The following is a 23,850-nucleotide window of genomic DNA, read 5'->3' as shown; positions in this document are numbered from 1 at the left end:
ATATATAAAAACATCCAAAATATATATGATACTTTTTTGGTTCATTTAAATACTTGAAAATATATACAAATAATCAACCGTAAATATCTAAAGTAGTTAAAATACTCAAAACTCCAAAAATACTTAAATAATTATTAATTTTTTATCCAAATATTTAAACCAAACCAATTTATATGTTAACTTAGGTACTCTGACATATGTTATTCAAATTTATATGTAATATATTATATTGTTCATAAATTTTTAAAAAATTAAAGCATATATATAATAAATTTTAAATTTTTTTATAATAATTTAAATTGGTTATCCAAATCCGAACCGAATACTCAAAGATCTAAACCGAACACGAAATCCCAAACAGAGCTGAAAATAAACCCAAACGCCCACCCCTAATCACTATTATATATCCTATATGTGTCATCATAGGTTAGAAAAATATATGTTATCATATAATTAATCTTATTTTATATGTACCATCAAATAAAGAATCTTATAATTAATAGTATTTTATACATACAATCATATAAATAATCACATATATTATATTCTTGAATTTCAATGTGAAATATAAAAACCATAATTTAAGTTGGTGTTTGAAATTGAACTTTGTATTGTATTTTTCTTATATATATTGAAAACATTTTTATAATGGTTATTGGAAAATATGTTAGTAAAAATCAATTTTTGAATATATGTATATTTTTGAATGAATGTTTGATGTAAATTAATTTTAAATTATTATTTTGATTTGAATATGTATATCAGGTCACATAAGCCCACTACTTGTTAATACTCCATGTAATGGACTTCCAATTTTTTTAATAGCATAACTCATTAATTTTTTTTCTAATTAACCGCTATCCATGTTTCCATACAACATTATATTTATTTCTTTTACTACTATCCATGTTTACAAATAAATACTAAAGGTACTTCTACTTTAATAAAATATATTTTTAAAAATAATTTAAATTGGTTATCCAAATCTGAACCGAACACAAAATCCCAAACAAACCCGAAAATGAACCCGAACGCTCACCCATATTCACTATTATATATCCTATATGTGTCATCATAGGTTACAAAAATATGTGATATCATATAATTAATTGTATTTTATATGTACCATCAAATAAGTAATCTTATAATTAATAATATTTTTTACATACAATCATATAAATAATGACATATATTATATTTTTAAATTTCAATGTGAAATATAAAAGCTATAATTTAAGTTGATGTTTGAAATTGGACTTTGTATTGTATTTTTCTTATATATATTAGAAAATATGTTAGTAAAAACCAATTTTTGAATATATGTATTTTTGAATGAATTTTTTTGATATAAATTAATTTTAAATTATTATTTTGAATATTTATATCACGTAACATAATCCTATTACTTTTTAATACTCCATGTAATGAACTTCCAATTTTTTTAATAGCATAAACCCATTACTTTTTTTTTCTTAACTTACTGTTATCCATGTTTCAAAACAGCATTATATTTATTTTGTTACTACTATCCATGTTTCCAAACAAATACTAAAGGTACTTCTACTTTAATAAGATATATATAGTTAGAATTTAATTTATGCTTTCTATCAACCAATGTTTTAAATAAACAAAAGAAAATATTCTTTTAACTAACATAATTAATAGCTTTAATGAACTAAAATAGTGTACAAAGTTACATACCTAAGATGGTTGATATATTTTAATAAATAAAAATACAATACTATATTATTATTAAAAGTGATATTTTCTAACTATTTTTAATTTTATTTTAAAATTATTCTTTTTTTAAATTGAATAGATAAATAAAAAAGTGTTTACATAATATAATAGATTGTATGTTTGGTTTGGTTATACAACTCCAAACCTATCAATTCTTCATGTTCTTTTTGTTTTTATTTTTTTTCAAGATAAATATTAATCTTAGTACATATAGATTTCAACCAATTTTAATTTAAGAAATTTCAAAAATATATTAGTCTTAGTATAATAATTAACAACACTTTAGTATAATAACTAACAACATTAATCTTAGTATATTTAAAAACATAATTGGTTTTAATACAAAAACATTCTTGCAATCTAATGTACATATAATAAAAATAACCAAATCAATCATGTATCATAACCGAACCGACTAAATATTATATAGAATCACAAGTCTAACTAAACATAAAATAATATTATTTAAATGATACTTTATGCATTTACAGTATAAAATAATTTAAATGTAGTTCATATATTAATTAGTTATAATAATTTATTTGACTTTGTAAATATTTATATCCGTACATGTGTACGGAAAAAACACTAGTCTCTTTTATATAAAGATAATAATCGCAAATTAAGCTTCGCTGAAAATAAAACTAGGGTCTAACTAGTAACCATTACAGAAACATTGGGAACAGATAGGAAAAGAACAGAAAAAAAATAATATTATAGGAATGATGAAGAATAATGATTCCTTATCATATTTAGTGAGGAACAAATTTATTCAATATTTCTCTGCAATAAAAATAATAAAAAGGAATGAAGAGAAAAAAATATTCTTTATAAATAGTAAAATTTCTTAGGAATGTTGAGGAATTCATTTTCATTCTTTAGTCACCATTCATACCCTAAAACAATTAATTTAAAAGCTTATCCCCTATATATTAATTTTGGAGCATTACAACATATTTTCGTAGCCACGTGTCATCACGAGAATGCTTTTTAGAATTGTTAGAAATATAAGTTGGTGCATATAAGCATATACTATATTTTTTATTAAATTAACTATCAAATTATTTAGTAGTGTACAAAAGAATATTTTTTCTTTCCTTAAATAAAAACTACGGAATTACCTAATATGGTTAATGTATATATGACAATTAATGATTATGAATAATACATATTTGATAACAATTTTTCTAACCTCTCTCTTTTTTGTTTAATTTTATACTATTAAAGAAATTAAACAATCACATTAAGCATTAATAAAAAAAATTAGATTTTTTCTTACATGTTATCAAAAACGACTATAAATTATTAAAAATTGTAAAAGTCCCACATTAAAATTTTGTGATCAATGATTTAACTTCTTTTTTTGTTCAAGCAAGATACAAATGATGATCATATATCGTAAGGGTGGCGTTCAGATACACGTTCGGGTTCGTATCGGGTATTTCTGTATAAACGTATAAAACCCGTTTAGATATTTCTACACTTCGAGTCGGGTTCGGATATTATATGTTCGGGTTCACATATTTTGGGCCGGGTTCAGATATTTAAATTTTGAAGAAAAAAAATAAATAAATGATTCATTGTTTAAGTTTTTTATATTTAAAATATATTTTAACTTATTTGGTTTCCTAATTTTTATAAAATTAAACTATTAATAGGTTTGGAGATAACACTTTAAAAATAGAAAGACACTAAGTTAGTTGTTGCTTTTACGTTTTAGATGCAACTTTTGTTAATGCAAGAAACAAGAGCTTGATATATATTTTAAGTGAGTAGCAAATAAATTTATCCATAACTATATACATATTATCTAATTTTGAGCAATAAGCATAATATAAATATTTTGAATAAAATAAAAGAAGTAAATTAGAAATATAGGGTTAAGTATACTTATGTTTGGTTATCTTCGGATATCCATTCGGGTTTGGATATTACTCGTTTGGATTTAAATATTACCCGAACTGGTGAAATAAGTAATTCCATATATATTAATCCTAGAGCATTACAACATGTTTTTGTAGCCACGTGTCATCACGAGGATGATTCTTAGAATACTTAGAAAAATAAGTTGGTCCATGTAAACATATAGTATGATTTTTTTAACTAACTATCAAATTAAATATTAGTCTACAAAAAAATATTGTTATTTCCTTAAATAAAAGCTACGGAATTACCTAATATAATTAACATATCCCTTATATATTATTTGAGAAGCATTGCAACATTTTTTTGTAGCCACGTATCATCACTAGAATAATTCTTAGAATCTTTAGAGAAATAGGTTGGTCCATCTAAATATATAATAAACTTTTTATTAAACCATAATAAATACATTATTAATGTGCTTCATTATTTCCTTAAATAAGATTACGGAATTGCCTAATGTGGCTAAAGTATATATGACAATTAATGATTTTGAATAATAAAGATTTGATAAGAATAAGTGTGTATTATAATTATATTTGTTTAATTTTAAGCTATCAAAATAAATTAAACAATCATAGTAACCATATAATAAAAATTAAAAATATAATTTATATATTATATTTTAAAATTTTAAAAACGAGTATAAATTACTAAAACTGTTAAAACTTTCACATTCAAATTTTGTGATCTATGATTTAAAATTTTTTGTTATGACATGATACAAATAATTAAAAAATAATATAAGTTGAAAGTCTCATTTAATAAGTATCAAAAATAAAAGATATATAAATATATATATCATTTTAAATTAAACTATATGCTATAAAAATACATAAATATTTTAATTTTGAAATTTACTTTGAACATTCTTTTGATAAAAAATTTGAAAAAATATTGACAACTTAATTTTTTAAATATTAAAAATTACTTAAACCATTAATCCCACAGTGAAAATTTTGTTATCACTAATTTAGACTTTTTGCTATAACAGATACAAATGATAAAAAAATATGAGCAAAAAGCATAATTTAATAAATATTAATATTAAAATATATCATATATATGTTACTATCATTTAAATTTAATTATATATCATATCAAATAGAAAAATATTTTTTCGATTTATAAAATTTATTTATATGTTCGCACCAATTTAATTATATAAGTAGTAGATAATGACTTTTTAATTATTCAATATATATTTATTATTTCATAATATGTTATAAACATATAATATATAAAATAATTTATATATATAATGTTCATCCCGTGCAAGGCGCGGGTCTTTACCTAGTATATGGGTATATGACAATTAATGGTTATGAGTAATACATATTTGATAACAAATTTTGTGTCCTCTTTTTTTTTAATTTTATATTATTAAAATAAATTAAACAATTACATTAAACATATAATAAAAAAAATAGATTTTTTCTTATATGTTATATTTTGAATTTAAAAAAAAACGACTATATATTACTAAAAATGGTAAAAATCCTAAATTGAAAATTTTGTGATCAATGGTTTAACTTTTTTTTGTTCAAACAAGATACAAATGATCATATATCGTAGTGGTGGGCGTTCGTGTATCTGTCCTGGTTCGTATTAGGTATTTTGAATTTTTGAGTATTTCAGTATAAAGGTATAGAAACCGTTCGGGTATTTCTACACTTCGTGTCGGGTTTGGGTATTTTATGTTTGGATTCAGATATTTTGGGTCAGATTAAATTTGAAGAAAAAATAAATAATTTATTTATTGTTTAAGTTTTTTTTTGTATTTGAAATATACTATTAATAGGTTTGGAGATAAAAATTTAAAAAATAGAAACACACTAATTTAGTTGTTTTTTAAAAATTTTAGATGCAACTTTTGTTAATGCAAGAAACAAGAGTTTGATGTGTATTTTAAGTGAGTAGCAAAGGATTTTGTCCATAGTTATATGTATATTATCTAGTTTTGAACAATGTGCATCATTAATATATATATTTTGAATAAAATAAGAGAAGTAAACTAGAAATATAAAATTAAGTATACTTATGTTTGGTTATCTTCGAATATCAATTCGAGTTCGGATATTACCCGTTTGGATTCGGATATTACCTGTTTGGGTTTGGATATCCAATTTTTCCGAATTCAATAACCGTTCGGGTATTTTGCTACTTCGGTTTGGATTTTCGGATCGGATTGAGATACGGATTTGAGTATCGGATAAAATGCTCAGCCCTAATAAGTCGTATGAATATGAAATCTCATTAATAGATATTCATATTATATATTAATATATATATTATATATTAATATATATATATTAATATATATGCAGATAAATTGGTGACAGCTTGTCCTGTGGGAATGCTGTTAAAGGGTGAGGACATGGGTTCGAGTCTCACCAACAACCTAATTATGAAGTCAGAGAGGACTCATAATGGAGGGGTTGGGGTCGGTGCGCTGCAGCGCTGTGAGCCTGGGGCCATGGGGCAGGTAGTTCCCACGGGGCGGGTTGTCACAAAAAAGTCGACTTTTTTGTGACAACCTGCCCCGTGGGAACTACCCGCCCTTTGGGCCCCAGGCTCACAGCGCTGCAGCGCGCCGACCCCAACCCCTCTATTATGAGTTCTCACTAACTCCATAATTAGGTTGTTGGTGAGCCTCGAACCCAGGACATCACCCTTTAACAGCATTCCCACAGGACAAGCTTAATTATATACCATATAAAAATATGTTAATTTCAAAATTTGCAGTGAAAATTTTTTGAGATCTTAATATTTAAATTTTTAAATTTCTGTTGAAAAAATTCATATTAAAAGTTTTGTGATTAACGGTTCATATTTTGGTTATAGCAAATATACAAATGTTAAAAAATCATATGAGTAGGAAGTGTCAGTAAATAATATTTGTATTAGATTTGAACACTAACCTGTTAATAGAGTTTGCCGGTGATTTTTTTCAAAATTTTGATTCTTAGATATGTATTTGGAGTAGAACTAATTTTTACAGATGTCTATCTTTTTAAATTGACACTTATGTAATTCACCGAATTCACAGAAAAAGTTAAAAAATAAACTAAATTCATATCAAAGAATCAGAGACGAGAACGGAACCACAATTTTTTAGAGGTAGAAAATGAAATCATTTATGGAGAGTCAATAGTAAACAAATCGAGAACATAAAACCTAATCCTCTTTCGTAATTATACAATCGATATTGCTTATTTGGTTTTGGTGTTTTGTGTCAGCCGTAAAACTTAATTTTTTTGTGCGTATGAAGTCTTAAAAATAATTAAAATGAGTTGTAATACATTAATTTTTTAACAACGATGATATATTTAAGAGACCAATATTGTATTCGTCATTTTACAATCGATAAAGATTGCAATTTTGCAAAATGTTAAAACCATTTAATGAAATTATTATAAAAACTCACTACGTGCATGCGCGCGGATTAGCATCTAATACTTTGTTAAGGGAAGAGACCAAAGAAAGAACTATGTTCATAAGATTCGATTCACCGTGTGAGCCCAAGCAGAAATAAATGTGTAAATTTGGTATGGGAAACAAGGGTAATAAGGTCAAACTTTTTCTTCTGCGAATAATTTGTACCTTGTCGGGTTGGAATTAAAAAGGACAAGGGAAGTGGGTTCCATCGTTAGTGTTACATAGGTCAATTCAAACTTTACATCCATGAAGTTTCAGCCATTCATTGAATTGGTAAATTTTTCATATTAATTTTCTTTTTGTTACAGTTATTAAATTTCCTATTGAATTAAGGGTTAATTTGCGAACTAACCAATTTGGGAACAATATTAAGAATATAACATTATTTTGACATTATTTAATGGATAACATTAATGTTTTTTTTCTTTCCCGTTCTAACCATGTGCGTAGAAAATAAACGGTAAAAGCAAATATATTTGACAACGAATATAACATATGTGGTTAGCAAAAAGCTTGATTGTATTATACTAAAACTTCCTTTTGTACTATACTAAAACTTTTTTTTGCTGAATATTGTATAGTTAGGAAGTCAAATAGTTAAACACCACTGCTTACTATTATATCATGTAATGTCGTTGAATAGGCCTCCAACCATATTCACAATCTGAAATACTAAATTATACTCCAATCCCAATCCCAACTTTTAAATAACCCTAAATTCTAATCTAACCATAAACCCAAATATAATCTGTAACCCTATTTTAAATCAAATCAAAATTTGAAAATATACAGTATTGTAGTATTTTTTTTTTGTACAAGAAATAGTATACACTTCTATAAATGGTATATAATGATCGAATGAAAAGAAGACAATTGGACCTTATGATAAAAGATCGTATTGATCTTTGTAACAATTGTCCAACATCCACATAAAATGAATTTTATATTATAAACAATCACAAAAATAACAAAATAGAAGTATCAAATCTGAAAATATAAGAAATTGTTCTATTCCAAAGAAATAATATAGTCCGCGAGTTTATTTTTTTCTTTGTTTTCTAAACTTATCGACGCTTTTCTGAGAACAAAACAGAGTATGGAGACAACCACTGAATCTGATTGGTAACGACGGTGATAGTCTAACAAAAAAAATCATAGGTGATATAAGAAAAAGTACATTCGCTGATAGAGACTAAAAAAAGTTATGTTACACTTTCTTATTGATTCAATTTAAGTGCAGAGAAATATGTCAACATAATTATAGATCAAAGAATTTTGAGACTCAAACAATAAACTGAGAAAATAAGTTGAAGAGGTTGAACCGGTAGATATAAATGGTGTTTGGTATACAAGATACAAAATACGTTGAATATCACAATTAAAAAAAAATTTAACTGTGAAGTGAATTATTAATTGGAGAACGTTACACAATACAATTTCCCTTGAATTAAACGAAAAAACATTAGAATCATCACCAATCTGACCATTATTTAGACACTATTATAAAATACTAGAGATTTTGCCCGGGCTACGCCCGGGTTTATGCAAATATCATTATATTTAATACATATATATTACACATATATATAAATGAGAATATTAATATTAGTTTGTTTTAAATATGAGTGAAGCATATTTTTTTTTACTATCTGAATATGTATGGGATGGTGAAAAAAAGTAAAATTAATAAATAATTTGATAAAACTTATTTTAAATCACTAAACTTGCATTTTTTACTTAACTCCTATATTTTTTAAATATTTCAATTTGTTTTGTGTGGAAAGATTTTTTATTAAAAAAATTGTTTAAAATGTCAGTATTAAAACTAAATTGTAAAGAATTTATATTTAACTAAGTATATAATCTAAATTAATAACTATTTTAAAGAATATTCTAATTTTTATTATGCTGGTACGTAGCAAGGAATAATATAAATATTAAACCAAAATGCATGACTCTTATTTAGTTCTTAACAGTAACATCTACAAATGATAAGAGTAAAATATAAATAGTTATAAATTTAAATTATACATGAATAAATGTATTATGTTCTTTCTGTTTGTATTTCTTGATGTTTTGTATTTATGCACATAAATTAAAAAACATTTAGTTTGTTTCTCTATATATTTTATAATATTAGAAAATATGAAAAACCATCATAAAATAATAAATTTCATATTAAAAATTAAAAACGGTATATAGTTTGGAAAAAAAATCTCTAAAACCTCATCTATTAGAAAACGGAGAAAGTAATTTTTATTGTATATATGAATAATTTCAGTTTAAATATTATATGAGGGCTCAAGAAAATACATACACTTAATCCTTAAAAATTGGTTATGAATATGTATATTTTTTAAGTGGCTTTATGAATTTTTTTAACATTGAACTTAGTGAATATAATCAACACTTGGAATTATATTCAGTCGTATATGTAATGTAAATCGTATTGTATACAACTATCTTTTAAGAACCCATTAGAAATTTATTTTTTATATACATAACAACTGCTACTTCAGCTAAGCTTTGAATAACTAATTTTAATTTGAAATTATCGTTCCATCTCTATATTTGCATTTTACTAAGCGCACCATTTTCGCAATGAAAACAAAACACACCAAACCGAATCCTCAGGAACACACAAACCGTAGAAACTTTTTTAATCTTTCCATTACAAATATTCTTTTAATTTTTTTTCTTACATTGTCGTCACCACTTCCAACTCTTGTGTCTTACTTCTTCTGTGGTGTATGAATCTTGTGACTTACTTCTTTTCAGGTGTTTAAGACATTCCGTTCATGTTCAACGGTTGGAGTCAAACATACAAATATTAGTATACAGTTGAACAACCATTTCCGCTTACCCAAAACTAATTCAATACCTTATCTACCCAACACCGATTTGTCTCCAGAGCCGCATTACAACTTCTACTCCACAGCTTGGACCTTGAATCAGGCAAATAATGATAATCGAATTTGACATCAAGTTCTGGTGACATTATCCCCTCCAAATTTATTCAATACTCAATAATGTGTACATTCAGAAAAGATTAATAATAAATTACCAGGTTTGTCTTCCTACTCTGCTGCTCGAGCTATTACAGCCACCTCCTGTCATAAACCCATTTTCAGCAGACTTATTTGAACCACCTTCAGAGACACATTGACCATTGAGATGAATCAAAATTGAGTACATTACTCTAGTTTGCAGGAAAAGCTTTTTGTAACCATGTATATTTAGTAGTAGTGGAGAAGCAATATAATCTCCAAATGGTGCAGAAGTGTATGAAACTACACGTTCACATAACAATAGAATCAGTCGGTGGCAAGCAAATAAATAAGTGGGAGGTAAAAGTTATTCATGAAGGATAAATCTTGTTCAAGATCTCAAATGCTCAAACACCCTTGACAAATCAAACAATTGCGTCAAAAAGAGAAGAATTGTGTATCAGTACATTTCGTTCCTCTATCAAAGCTCAGTCTTAGGCTCAAGCTGGCTATGTTCCATTGACCAGTTCATCTGTCCCTAAAAAATTAATTATCACAAAGTAAGCCAGTTTACACATTTTGTTAGTAAGTTAAAACACATTCAAGATATTGAGCACAAATATATGCTTGACAGAGATTTGGAGATTATTAAACATACATTAACGTGGGAATCAGGAGACTATAGTTTTTTTCTCGGCTTAAGAGGTACCCTCTTCAGCATTGTAGAAACATGGTGAATAGTCTTTTTCAAGAGATAAGAATACATAAACTCGTGTAGCTGTCGTACCAATTTCTCGTGTTGGTGCGAAGAACATCTGTATAAGAAATGGTTTTCAATAGAATCAGAGTAAGAAGATTACAACAATGCCAGATTCACTGCTCAATTAAAAAAGATGAGAGCTTTGCAAAACTTATCTAAATCTCTTTTATGGACCACACCTTTAGGTTCGAACACGTGTAGGCGACACTTTTGCAGATTTCTGTAAAAATGGAATCTTGAACCAGTTAAGACGGTTGACATAAGAGAAATCAATTTACCATCAGGATCAAAAATTCTGGAAAAGAATTAAAGCTTTAACCTTTAGGAGTGGTTGATAACTCTCGCCGGAGACTGAGCTCTAGGAGACGCCGCTCTTGCAGGCGACTGAGACCTTGGAGACGCCATGTTTCTCTTGACAGCAACCCTTTTAATAGACGCATCTGTGTTGTTGTTGATGCTTCTCTTCTCTTTATCCGTTGCAGGAACCGAAACGAACTTGGCAGGTATATTGTTGTTGTTACTCGAATTTACAGAACTGCCAATGCCGTTATTAGGGTTCGTCGTCTCCGATCTTCTCTCCGGAGATCTGCTTACTCGTCTGCTACCGCTTCCTCTCTCCCTACTCCCCGATCGGTAACTCTTCGAGTCCTCCCTCTCCCTGCTAGGAGTCCGTCTCTTCCGCTCCCGATGCTGCTCAGAGTCCGTCTCTTCCGCTCCCGACGCGACTCTCCGCTGCAACTCGGCTTCTTCTTCCTCTCCTCCGTCTTCCGCATCGGCTTTGTCTGCGTCGCCATTCTTGTCGAAGTCGAAGCTCCTCTTGGATACAGAATACCTCTTGGTTTTTGCCGCCGCGGCGGAGTTGCTCTGGCTTAGTCTTCCGCTCTAGATCAGTATCGCGTCGACATCGGCTGGAATCTGGTTTGTAGTAGTACCGGTTCATTTCTCCTTGGAAGCTGTTGAGTCCTTCGGACCTGTCTTCGTCGTCTTGGATCGCTCGTGGCTCCTCTGGTGTTTGATCACGAACACTTCTTTCCTCGGGTTGTTATTCTCTTGTATGGTCTCTGCTTCGTTCTTGGGTTTTGATTCTTCTGCTTCGAGTTTCTTCGCATGTGATAAAATATTTAACATCATTATTTATTGAGAAAAAAAACATAATTTGGAGAAGATGAAGTGCAAGCGTCTGGAAAGAGTCGCGGAAAAGGGAAGTCGCGAAGATCGAAGGCGTGGGTTCTGATGGGCCAAAAGATAATTTTAAAAGAGCTTATATGAATTTTAAAAGAACCTATAGAAAAGTCCACTTTGTTTCATTAATGGTGACATGTCAAAATAAAATATTTTGATTGGCCTGAATTTCCCATCCTAGGTGGACAGTCTTAGAGCTCTAGAATAAGAGCTTTTAGTATAGTATAGATATAAACAAATTTTAAGATAGAATATTACAAACATATATCCTATTCATGTTTCCAAAAATATTTTTAATCCATTGCTTTAAAAACTAAATCAGTTTTAGTTACATATTTCAAAGATTTCAAAAACAAAAGGTAAATCCATATTTGTTTGCTAATTTCAACCTCAAAAGTCACACACATATATATATGCATGTAAAATAATTATTCAAACCGGATACAAGGACATATCCTTCAGAACTGATCCCCATTTAGACGTCACTCATTCCCGCCACTGCTTCACGGGCTCGATCAATAACAACGTTCACCTGTCCAGCTGCAGCTTTTGAGACGGGTCATAGAATGAGCATAAGTTGTTCCCTTCATAGTAGCTCTTTTAACACTCATATATTGTGTTTGTTGTTATTCCGTTTTATCTCAGATTAATTTTTAGACATTGCTGTTTCCCTATTTAGTTGCACGAATCGGCCACCATTGTTGTCAAAACCATATCCAGACAAGATTTTCAGTTTTTATTACCCAAGAAAGTGCAACCCAACCCTCACGAAAGTCTTTATAACAAGAGTCCCAGATTTAATATTTCAAACGTAATAAAAGACACAAGAAGGTATATAGCAAAAGCATCCAAATTTGTAAAATAATCCTTGACAGGGATATAGCAAAAGCATTCAAATTTGTAAGAACCTAAACGAGCAAATCAGTCACTTGGAGAAAATATTCCCAAAAATAAAATAAAAGATGACTTAGTAGTACTGTACATTCACACGTACCTTCCCTTTCTGCTAGGTAGTCCTGCAGACAACGATATGCCCACATCATCATTCAACCACGGCCACCTCCTGATCGATCTTCCAGTAGTTAGTGTCGTTGTACTCCTGCTGCATATTCTCATCAGAGCTCTCCTTTCCCGGAGAAGCTGTGGTGCTGCTCCTCTTCATTGGCCCTGCTTCTCCCACTATCCCTTCCTTGAGAGCTTGATCCATTGCCCTCTCGGTTCCTTCTGGCTCCACGCCCACAAACTCAACGTCTTTTTCAAACAATGAAGGCACAGGCGGTGATCTCGGGCTAATCTCACCTTCTGAGGATGAAGAACCGTTTGGGACTCTCACATCAGGCATCTTGACGTCAACTTCAGGAAACGGATCTTTGACCTGTGCAGTGGGAGAAGAAGCATCTCCACGTTCAACCCTTTCGGGTGACGATTCATCCGAAACCACATCTTCATCGATCTCGATACCTCCAGGTATGCTGTCTACAGAGACTGCTTCTGAGGTTGAAGCTGTGGCCACAAAAGGGTTCTTGCTTTCCGTAATCAAACAGTCTTCTTCATCTCCATTACCGGAAGTTTCATCCAAGCTTACATCTTCCATTGCTTCCTCCGAGGGAATCCCCCCTGCTCCTGTGTTCTCACCCAACTCATCTCCTTGGAAAGTGAACCAGTTCGAGTTTGCGAATAAATTGCTGCACCAAGAACAAATAATCATTCCATTGGTTTTAGAAGCAACAAAACCATTCAATGTTGGTTTGAATAAATCAGATGTGGAAGCTTACTTGGCCTGTTCATCACCAAGCCTTAGAGATGATACAACAACTTCAGCAGACTCGTCATCAAAGTAGACATCCTACAAAATATGTCACAGTCAGGACTATACTATGTCATGAGACACCAAATATATTTACAACGAGTACCTCTTCGTCTCTGTCATTGGAACCATGCTCCTGAAACCAGAAAGGTGGGATTTAGATCCAGCCAAAATGTTTTTAAGAAATACTAATCAAAGATATTAACAATTACCTCCTCAGCACCATTATTCTCTTGCATGTTGTATCTAAACTGGTTCAAGTTATTAGCCAAACCAGCAAGGTCATAATCCCTGTCGTGAACTTCGTCATCGTCACTGTCCCTAGTCCTATCATGTAATGCAGTTGGGCGTCTGCGTGCAGAAGTAGTAAAACGATCGTTATCAAGAGACAAAATCAGAACTAGCACGAGTATATCGTTACTTTTAAACCCAAAGGTGTTCAGACCAAGTTTCCAATGATATCTCAAAACGCTGTGACAGCAAAAGGTTTGAGAAGAGACATACCCACAAACCCAGCGATAAACATTCTCAACCGTGTTTCGGTCATGCAATGTATTAGCTTCCCACTCGCCCCATTCGTTATGTTCCTAGAAAAGGAAAAATGTACGAGTTAGAAGGTTGCATCTACCAACAGGATGCAAATATTTGTACACAAAATTTCAGGTGAGACAATGCCTAAATATTACAAGGAAAAACATATAGTTATACATGGATTACTTTATTATGGGACACATTTTGATGGGTTTCTCAGAAAGAATCCAAGTAATTTTCAAACAGAGTGGTCGAATAAATGCAAGCAAATATATGTATTCAGAGAACATATTAGCAAAGATTATTTAACTACACAAATCATTATGTGTAAGATATAAGTATATATACATATATTCACAAAGACCAATTAGCCCAGTTGTCTAACATTGTTGTTGAAAAGCGAACCTCAAGTAAAGTCTTTATCGGGTTACTGTTAGTTGACAGCTGAACAAGCTTGTTTGAAATTCTTGAGATATGACCGATATTTCCTACCCGTGGAGCCTGCTTTCCAGCAGCAGGTATCGTTGGCTGCATGAAAGCAAAACTGATTAAACCTGTAACTGAGGATACTGTCAGAAAAGTGGATATAGCTGCCGGCCATTTCGGTATCTGATAGAGTAACAATAAAGAACACCAAGACAGAATTTGTTCAACGTCTTGTCATACGGAACTAGGAAAATATTATTTATATACTCTCCCACCATATTTTCTGACTAGATATCAGAGAGCATGCACATCAATAAGCAGGAGTCAGAGTTTCGTACCTGGTTATCGCCAGAAAGGATTGGCTGTTTCTCTATTTTAAGAATTTTTCCAATCAAGTCACACTCACGGAGAAGATGGTCAATCATCTCCTCGTATTTGCTCTCCAAACACGATACTATTATACTCTCTACCTGATGGTGCAGTGCATTATTATATGGGTACCTGCATAGGTAAAAAGAATCATTAAAAGTAGGATTTAGCCAAGCGAAGTTAAGACATGTCAAGTACCAAACAAAGCAAGAGTTTTTTCTTAATCCAGGAAGAAGTCTTTACTCGAAGAACAAATCAAGGACTCGTCTAACAGCTCCTGAGGTAGCTAGTACTTTTCCTGTAGCTTCACTTCGGGTTTTCAGTAAGACAGCAATGAACTCCACAATCTAAGAAAAGCCATCAGCAAAACCAAGGAAATCAATAAATTAATAATAGATCAGAGAACATACAGAATAACATGTGTAATTTCCAGGACCTGATCCCGTGTCTATCTTACAATCAGATCGTTTATTTGACAATAAAAAATATTTATGAATGAAACCTAACCTTCAAACGCTGACTGCCAAGGGGAGGCCTCAACTGCCCATAGCTTGTAGGTAACACCTTTTCATCAGATGTCACGTTCAAAAGTGCGACAAAGTCACCTACACCCGAGACAAAAACGCTTAAAGGAATCTTCATGTAAGGGGTTCACATAAGAAGTTCTAGCATATAAAAAGTCTAGGATTCAAATTCTATCATATATGTTCAACACGAATCAGAGCTTCAATCTATCAGGGTAGAAAGAACAAAGCATATACCCAGACACTACTAATACGAAGGTGGAATGGCATCAAACGAACAACCAAATAATAAAACTAGAAGATTTTCATTGTCTTGCAAACACGTACTGTCACGTCGAACAGCATAAGAAGTTACCAGATGTTAAGATGAACCAAGAAGATAGAATTGGATTCTAGCAATCACTAAAAAGTTATGATGAGAAAACAAACTAGCAGGAAAAACAAGAATAGAGCCCAATGAATCATCTGTGTGACACTAACCAAGTCTAGGCAGCATGGTGGCAATCGTCTCCGGATTCACAGAAATTGGAGACTCAAAGATTTGTTGGCCCCTGAATGAATACATAAAGGGAGAAGAAACCAAAGATCTTCTTGGGCTTAACAGCGAAATGCACACAGAGAGTGTGTGGACAAGGCTAGATTTGGACTGAGGATCTCCAAAAGCATGACCAAATATCCTTGCAACAAAACTGCAGACAAAACGATCACTGGATTATCTTGAATACTAAATATTTTCTGCATATTTAAGAGGATAAAACATCTTGCAAACCTTGAGCTAGAGAGTTTCGTAGCCAAAGGTGATGGTGCATTTTGAGCAATAGTGCAGAGTGTCTCAGCAGCATTTCCATGAACTTCGAGAGAATTCTGATGAAAACAGAAAAACAAAGATATAGCATGTCCGAAACTTCACATCAGCACAGGAGAATCTCTCCATGTATCTATCTTATAAAGCTAAAAAGGTGATTTTCTAGTAGCTCCAAACAAGCAGCCTATCCATATAGAGAACCAACAGATCTTACGATTTATTATAATATTAAAGAGAAGCAAGCAAGCCGAAGTAGCTTATAGTGCCCATGCTTCCTTTATTCTAATCGTTTGCAGCAAAACGAAGGGGATAGAGGTAATTATTAAAAATTAAACTTACTGATGGGCTAAGCTTATCAACGATCATTTCAAGCAGATTGCTGTCAGCTAACCATTGCATCACATCCCCGTGGTTGGGATACACATGATCATCCGCACCAACCAACCGAACTAGAACCTAGAGAATTCACATGAACTAATTAACTTAAGATTGAGAATGATTACCCCATCAAATATAAGGATAAGAGGAGAGGGGAGGGTTACCTCCATAATGGACGTAATCCCGATCAAATCAACAAGTTGCTGGAAAACATTCTGATGGGCCTGTAGATGGTACTATAAAACATTAGCTACTAGTTTTATATGGACAGTAAATCAGATAATTCACATTTCACAAAGTAACAAGTTCCAAAGAAAAGGTGCGTCTCAATCATATATTGAGCTATTTAAGGATTGTTTAGATCAGAAAAATAAATAAAGAAGAACAGAAAATTACAAGGGAATATCCTGCTTCATATGCATTCTACCAGTGTCTTATTTTCAACCAGAAATTAGCATGCTTTCGGTGTTACTCGAAAGAATTTCATAAAACATCCAAATAAAACTCACTTTTACATAATTCATCAGTGGGACAGTCTTCCTCAACATGAGGCATATGACAACCTACACCCAAAAGAGATAATACGCACAGTTCGTAAGTGTGGATGCATATAATAGAAACTAATAAGAATTGAAATTCTCAAAATAACTACTGAAGAAAGTGTGCATCGAAAACCTTACCTTGCTGAAATACCCAGCTAGCATTACGCTGTGGGAACGGTTTGGTTCCAAAAAAGAGAAGAGAAGGTCCATTAGCTGCATCAGTGAAGTGAAACAATTAAATGGGACCAGAGAAAAAGGAACACCAAACTCAAATTTAAAAGAGAAAACAACAAGTTTTTGCATCCATCATAACAAAGAAAGAAGAAAAGTAGTAGAATACCTCCTCCTCCTCGACTAAAGTCTTCAGAATTACATCAATCTCGCAAGTCAAGACTTCAGAGGAAATGAAAGGAAACCTAATAGAGATACATGGTTCAAAATAGTTGAGAGAAATACTCTAAAATGACGTCAACAGAAAAATAAAGGGAAGAAATATCTGAGAGAAACAAAAACAAAAAAAAAATGCACATACTTGAAAGCACGCTTGCTATCAGCATCCTCTGGAGATTCTTCAACAATAAAACGTAATAACTGTTCCACTTGAGCTCTTTCTCTCAAACTGCAAAAGAGCAAATAAAAAAAAAATAAAAAAAAAAGGACAACACTTGCTTGCTACTGCAATTAGAAACTAAAACTTGCATTGAAGTGCTGCTGAAGTGATTGTATCAAAGTGAGAAAGGAAGGAAGAAATTACAAATTAATGAGACGGCTGTTCAAAGCTCTGCATTCTTGGATAATGTCTTCCTCATCCAGGAGTTCTTCGAGAGTGAAGTCTTCTTTGTCTAATATGGACTCGACCTGTTTTGTTAATCCCAAAGCAAAAAAGATGGATAAGAAGAGTGTGTCTTGCCTCTCCTCTTAGCAAGAGATTCAAAACATGAGGAGATCTATCTATCATTTACAAGCACGAACCCCCACAAAGAAGAACCGCGAATTAAAAGCTAAAGGATATCAAATTCAAGAGAAATCTCAAACATTTGAACCAAGAAAAAAAAAGTTGTACTAACCGGGGACGCAGCAGAGAGAGCAGTCAACTTCCAGAACATGGTGGCTGATTGATGACGAAGACGACGAGCTAATCGGATCTCTCTACTCAGACCCAAACTCAAATCACTAAATCGCCACAAGAAGGAGAAAAAACCCTAATTTCCAAGGAGAGGCACAAATCAACTTTAGAAAGGATCCAAAATAAAAACTAATCTCGGGAGATGGACATTTTTTTATTTATTTATTTATTATAAAATATATATATATATATATATATATTACTTATGCTACTTGTTTGTGACTAGTTTGCACGCTCCTTTCCTTCTTCTGTCTCGGAGAGTTTCGGAACTTGATTATATTTCGGCTTTGAAGGCTACTGATGAATAATAATCCAATATCACAACATCTAGCTGTCCACAAGACTCGTCCAACATGTGGCAAAGAAACCACACCCATAAAACGTGTTGGACGATTTCACCTATATCATTTAAATGGTTACATCACCTGTATATATCTTTTTTTTTATAGTTCATCTAGGTGATATCTAATTTATCAAATGTAGATTTTTTATGAAAATTATATTTTAAAGATCTTCGAACAAGGCTCGATTTGACAATCCAAGCCCAGTATATATGATATATCTACTATGGGGCATTCCTTCTACAACTCTATCTTTCTTCCTTCCAGTCCAGGTTCGGTTCTATGGGTGTGCCCAAGGTGCATTTGTACTGGCTCCAAAAGTTTTACCTAATTTTAGTTATAATTTAGGATCCTTTTTTTAAATGTAGGGCTCTTTTTAAAATTATTTTACATTATTTATGCATTGGGTCTTCTTAACCATTGAGACGGACCTATTCGGGTCAAGTATTTTTTCTCACACGATTTGAAGACAAACTTTCTCTTATAAATCTGACAGATCTACGTGATCATCAACAACCAGATTAAATCTATCTACTGTAGCACTCTACGAGTTATCTACTTACTCATGCCACAACATCCTACTCATGGGCAGGAAGACATCATGCTCATGAAAGCATGTCGACAAATCTATAATATGATCTGGCTACGCGTCTTCTAGATCAGATAATTCTACGGATATGCGTCCATAAGGCCATGTGCTACTAAGGCCCTAAGCCATAAGATGGATCTCGTAGATCATTTTAATGCGAATTTGGAATCACAAATCAAACAAGATCGCACAAGCATACTCGGCTACGTGACAAAACAACTTGAGAGTTTATAGCCTTTCATATGCCTAGAAAAGGGGTATCTCCTACCATGTTTTCTTAAGGTAATCCGGGAAACCTCTAAGAAGCAACGTCTTGCTCACACCATCCATCAACCAGCTGCTATGGTATTATTTCAATAGATCGTAGCATACATGTTATCTCCCGACTTTACTGATGAAAACAAAAGATAGGGAATAAATTTTTGGGGATAATTAATCCATGAAGTCATTTCTCCTGCTTATAGCAGGGCACCACTGTTCTTCTCTTGCTTAAACGACTTCTAACCTTCGGATCGCGTTTTCCTCCTGGCTCCGAGTAAAATGGAACTTATATTAAAGAGAGATATTTCCATACTTTAAGATATAGAAAAATTCAACCTAGATTTTGACTACAATGACCTATAAAAGGGACTCCTAAACCTTAGAAGATATGGATCAAGTATTGTACACATCGACAATAGAAGCAGACAACTAAAACTAGGGTTTTCAGACCAATATGTTATATTTATCTTCTATTGATCAATTTTTTTTGTCACCAATGCTCTATTGATCAATAAAACATTAATTTTAATCTATTTTCCTTCTTTTACTGACAACTTTCTATTTCCTAGTATCAGGAAGAGCTACGCTATATTTTTTATTCTAGCATTACGAGAAGAAATGTGGTTTCTAGATAAAATTGATTTGTTTACACTTTACATGGTTGTAAATCATTTTATATCCCTTCAAAGGATTCCCTTGGAACTTAATCTTCAATGACTATTGTTGATACAAAAGTATACAAATATTTAATTGGTAAGATGAGATAGTTTACCAACATGACAAAAAATTTGTTATCAAATTAACCGAGGGATACACTAAGCCGGCAAAAGTACAATGCCTTTCGAGAACCAAACAACCGACAAGTAACATACTACCTCTAGAGCCAAAGATGGAAACTAAATAACAAATGCCTTACCATGAGACAATGATGAAAGAAAGTTATTAAGAGTTCTTAGGCTACATAAACTACCATGAAAGATGCAAAGCAAACCGATAGAGGAGACCGAAAGAAGCGAGAAAGCATTGAAGGTCAAAATTATTAGGGCTGAGAGAAGATCTTCAAAGATAAATTCCAACAAGGACCACAAGCATCCGTCACTCAAGAACAAGCTTCAACTAACTGAACCCACAAGAACATGAATCTCCACCAGAGAAGCATACGTGTACTGTTCACTTCCCCGCCATTCTTGTAACTGTCACCTGTAATCCGCGCAGGTGTGTCCTGTTGTAGGCACAGGAGGGGGGGGGGGGGGTAACCCAAGAATTGGTTGAATGGTGGAACCAAACTTAAATCGGATTGACCAAAGATGTGGCCGATTGGTCGATATGGCCGGATTATGATTTGATAACCTGAAACAAAGGGAATTAAATGATATGAGGTTTATGACATGAATAAAACAAGAACAATAAACAAAGAGAAGGGATAGATATGGCGGAATCAGGCTGCTGGATGTGTATCACTCTCAGCTTGATTAGAAGATGAACTGAAGTGGATTTGCGGAGGAAGGTTTGATTGAATCTCTCAATTTGATGGAATGATGGATCGAAGTGATTGACTCTCTCAATCTGTGTACTGAGCTTGTTTGATTTGCACAAACAAACTAGACTCACGAAATCAATAAGACAATAAAGAATCTCTCTTTGAATCTTAAAGACCGATATTTTATACAAAGAACAACTTTGATAAAAATGAATAAACTTTCTATTAACTTGATGATTAAGGGTGCTCTTTACAATGGACGTCTAGGAGCTTATATAAGGCTCAGAGACAAAGGTCCTAACGTTCTAAAACAAATAGAAAAGGAAACAAATCAAGCAAAGTAACAAAATCGGAAACTAGCCGTTGGAGCCTTTTATGGGATTTTGGCTCCAAGTGAGAAACTTGATTTTTCTTGAACCTGGACGGTTTTAATGGATAAGATAGCTTCCTTGGGACCTTCCTGGGTGCTTTATAGGTTCTGATCTCGTGCCTGGTCTGAAGAGAAAAGAGCTGTTGGACATTAATTTCGGTTTACTCCAAATAAGGCAGGTTTGAGTAAATGAGGATCCTCCTGATCCAATGGTTGCTGGTGCATGGTATGAACTTGCAGAACTCCTCCTAGACTCCTAGAATATCTCCTGATTGGTTGAAATGATCTCCTGGTCGCCAATATCTGGTTTGAAGCTGATTGAACCGGTTAGCTTCCAATTGAGGCAAGTCTAGAACTGGTTTGACCGGTTTTGGAGATTGGATCATAACTTCATAATTCCGTGGCCATTTCTCCTGATCTTGGGCTTTATGGAAAGCTGATAAACTCCTCTTTACTTCTATGATGGGCTTTGCTTCAGGCCGCTCCTTACTTGAGCTTAAATCTCCTTCTAAAGTCGGATACTCGCAGATGGACGGGCTGAGAAACTTTCGAGTCGTAAAATTCATAACTTCTTTCTCCGTGAATATTTTGGCCCAATTACAATTGGTCTGGACTCCTTTTTGAGTGTAAAATCCATAAAAATTAGCCTCGTGATTTAAACCCTCCTGGTTTGTAAGATATGGCATTTGTAGTGCATGTATGTCCTTGTTTGCGCCTTGGCTGGTTGAGTATGGCTTTGGATTGACCTCCGGTTCAGTTGCTGATCTGATGACCACATCATACCAAAAATGTTGTAGGCACAGGGGGGGTAACCCAAGAATTGGTTGAATGGTGGAACCAAACTTAAATCGGATTGACCAAAGATGTGGCCGATTGGTCGATATGGCCGAATTATGATTTGATAACCTGAAACAAAAGGGAATTAAATTATATGAGGTTTATGATATGAATAAAACAAGAACAATAAACAAAGAGAAGGGATAGATATGGCGGAATCAGGCTGCTGGATGTGTATCACTTTCAGCTTGATTAGAAGATGAACTGAAGTGGATTTGCGGAGGAAGGTTTGATTGAATCTCTCAATATGATGGAATGATGGATCAAAGTGATTGACTCTCTCAATCTGTTTACTGAGCTTGTTTGATTTGCACAAACAAACTAGACTCATGAAATCAATAAAACAACAAAGAATCTCTCTTTGAATCCTAAAGACCGATATTTTATACAAAGAACAACTTTGATAAAAATGAATAAACTTTCTATTAACTTGATGATTAATGGTGCTCTTTACAATGGATGTCTAGGAGCTTATATAAGGCTCAGAGATAAAGGTCCTAACGTTCTAAAATAAATAGAAAAGGAAACAAATCAAGTAAAGTAACAAAATCGGAAACTAGTCATTGGAGCCTTTTATGGGATTTTGGCTCCAAGTGAGAAACTTGATTTTTCTTGAACCTGGACGGTTTTAATGGATAAGATAGCTTCCTTGGGACCTTCCTGGGTGCTTTATAGGTTCTGATCTCGTGCCTGATCTGAAGAGAAAAGAGCTGTTGGACATTAATGTCGGTTTGCTCCAAATAAGGCAAGTTTGAGTAAATGAGGATCCTCCTGATCCAATGGTTGCTGGTGCATGGTATGAACTTGCAGAACTCCTCCTGGACTCCTAGAATATCTCCTGATTGGTTGAAATGATCTCCTGGTCGCCAATGTCTGGTTTGAAGCTGATTGAACCGGTTAGCTTCCAATTGAGGCAAGTCTAGAACTGGTTTGACCGGTTTTGGAGATTGGATCATAACTTCATAATTCCGTGGCCATTTCTCCTGATCTTGGGCTTTATGGAAAGCTGATAAACTCCTATTTACTTCTATGATGGGCTTTGCTTCAGGCCGCTCCTTACTTGAGCTTAAATCTCCTTCTAAAGTCGGATACTCGCAGATGGACGGGCTGAGAAACTTCCGAGTCGTAAAATTCATAACTTCTTTCTCCGTGAATATTTTGGCCCAATTACAATTGGTCTGGACTCCTTCTTGAGTGTAAAATCCATAAAAATTAGCCTCGTGATTTAAACCCTCCTGGTTTGTAAGATATGGCATTTGTAGTGCATGTATGTCCTTGTTTGCGCCTTGGCTGGTTGAGTATGGCTTTGGGTTGACCTCCGGTTCAGTTGCTGATCTGATGACCACATCATGTCCGCACCCCCCTGAGTGGACGAGAAAGAAAGGATTTCTCGGAGCAACCCCTTAGGTTCGAGACCAACGAGTCAACTTTCCT

General features: G+C 32.8%; 2 protein-coding genes across 4 annotated transcripts; both read right to left on the bottom strand.

The window, feature by feature from the left end:
• Positions 1-11,169: 11,169 nt before the first annotated feature.
• On the bottom strand, positions 11,170-11,979 carry LOC125609941 (uncharacterized protein At1g65710-like). Its single transcript, XM_048781567.1, has 2 exons — positions 11,869-11,979; positions 11,170-11,730 (listed from the first exon to the last, which is right to left on the bottom strand). The coding sequence occupies exons 1-2, from the start codon at positions 11,977-11,979 to the stop codon at positions 11,170-11,172; spliced, it is 672 nt and encodes a 223-aa protein (XP_048637524.1).
• A 329-nt stretch (positions 11,980-12,308) lies between these two features.
• Positions 12,309-18,631, bottom strand: LOC106347495 (serine/threonine-protein phosphatase 6 regulatory subunit 3). 3 transcript variants are annotated; one of them, XM_022687467.2, is made up of 20 exons: positions 18,480-18,631; positions 18,167-18,270; positions 17,945-18,031; positions 17,753-17,828; positions 17,551-17,625; positions 17,380-17,433; positions 17,035-17,106; positions 16,832-16,948; positions 16,457-16,551; positions 16,168-16,376; positions 15,671-15,768; positions 15,407-15,510; positions 15,133-15,295; positions 14,774-14,896; positions 14,342-14,424; positions 14,050-14,188; positions 13,944-13,973; positions 13,806-13,876; positions 13,025-13,715; positions 12,309-12,570 (listed from the first exon to the last, which is right to left on the bottom strand). In XM_022687467.2, the coding sequence occupies exons 1-19, from the start codon at positions 18,516-18,518 to the stop codon at positions 13,073-13,075; spliced, it is 2,382 nt and encodes a 793-aa protein (XP_022543188.2). In that variant the 5' UTR covers positions 18,519-18,631; the 3' UTR covers positions 12,309-12,570; positions 13,025-13,072. The 3 variants fall into 3 exon arrangements, with proteins under 3 accessions (XP_022543188.2, XP_022543185.2, XP_013642491.2); XM_022687464.2 differs by lacking the exon at positions 12,309-12,570 and having other exon boundaries at positions 12,807-13,715; XM_013787037.3 differs by lacking the exon at positions 12,309-12,570 and having other exon boundaries at positions 12,807-13,715; positions 17,035-17,094; positions 18,480-18,630.
• Positions 18,632-23,850: the final 5,219 nt, after the last annotated feature.

The sequence above is a fragment of the Brassica napus genome, chromosome A6 (assembly GCF_020379485.1).
Source record: "Brassica napus cultivar Da-Ae chromosome A6, Da-Ae, whole genome shotgun sequence".
NCBI classification, from domain to species: domain Eukaryota; kingdom Viridiplantae; phylum Streptophyta; class Magnoliopsida; order Brassicales; family Brassicaceae; genus Brassica; species Brassica napus.
This window is presented reverse-complemented; position numbering and strand designations above follow the sequence as displayed.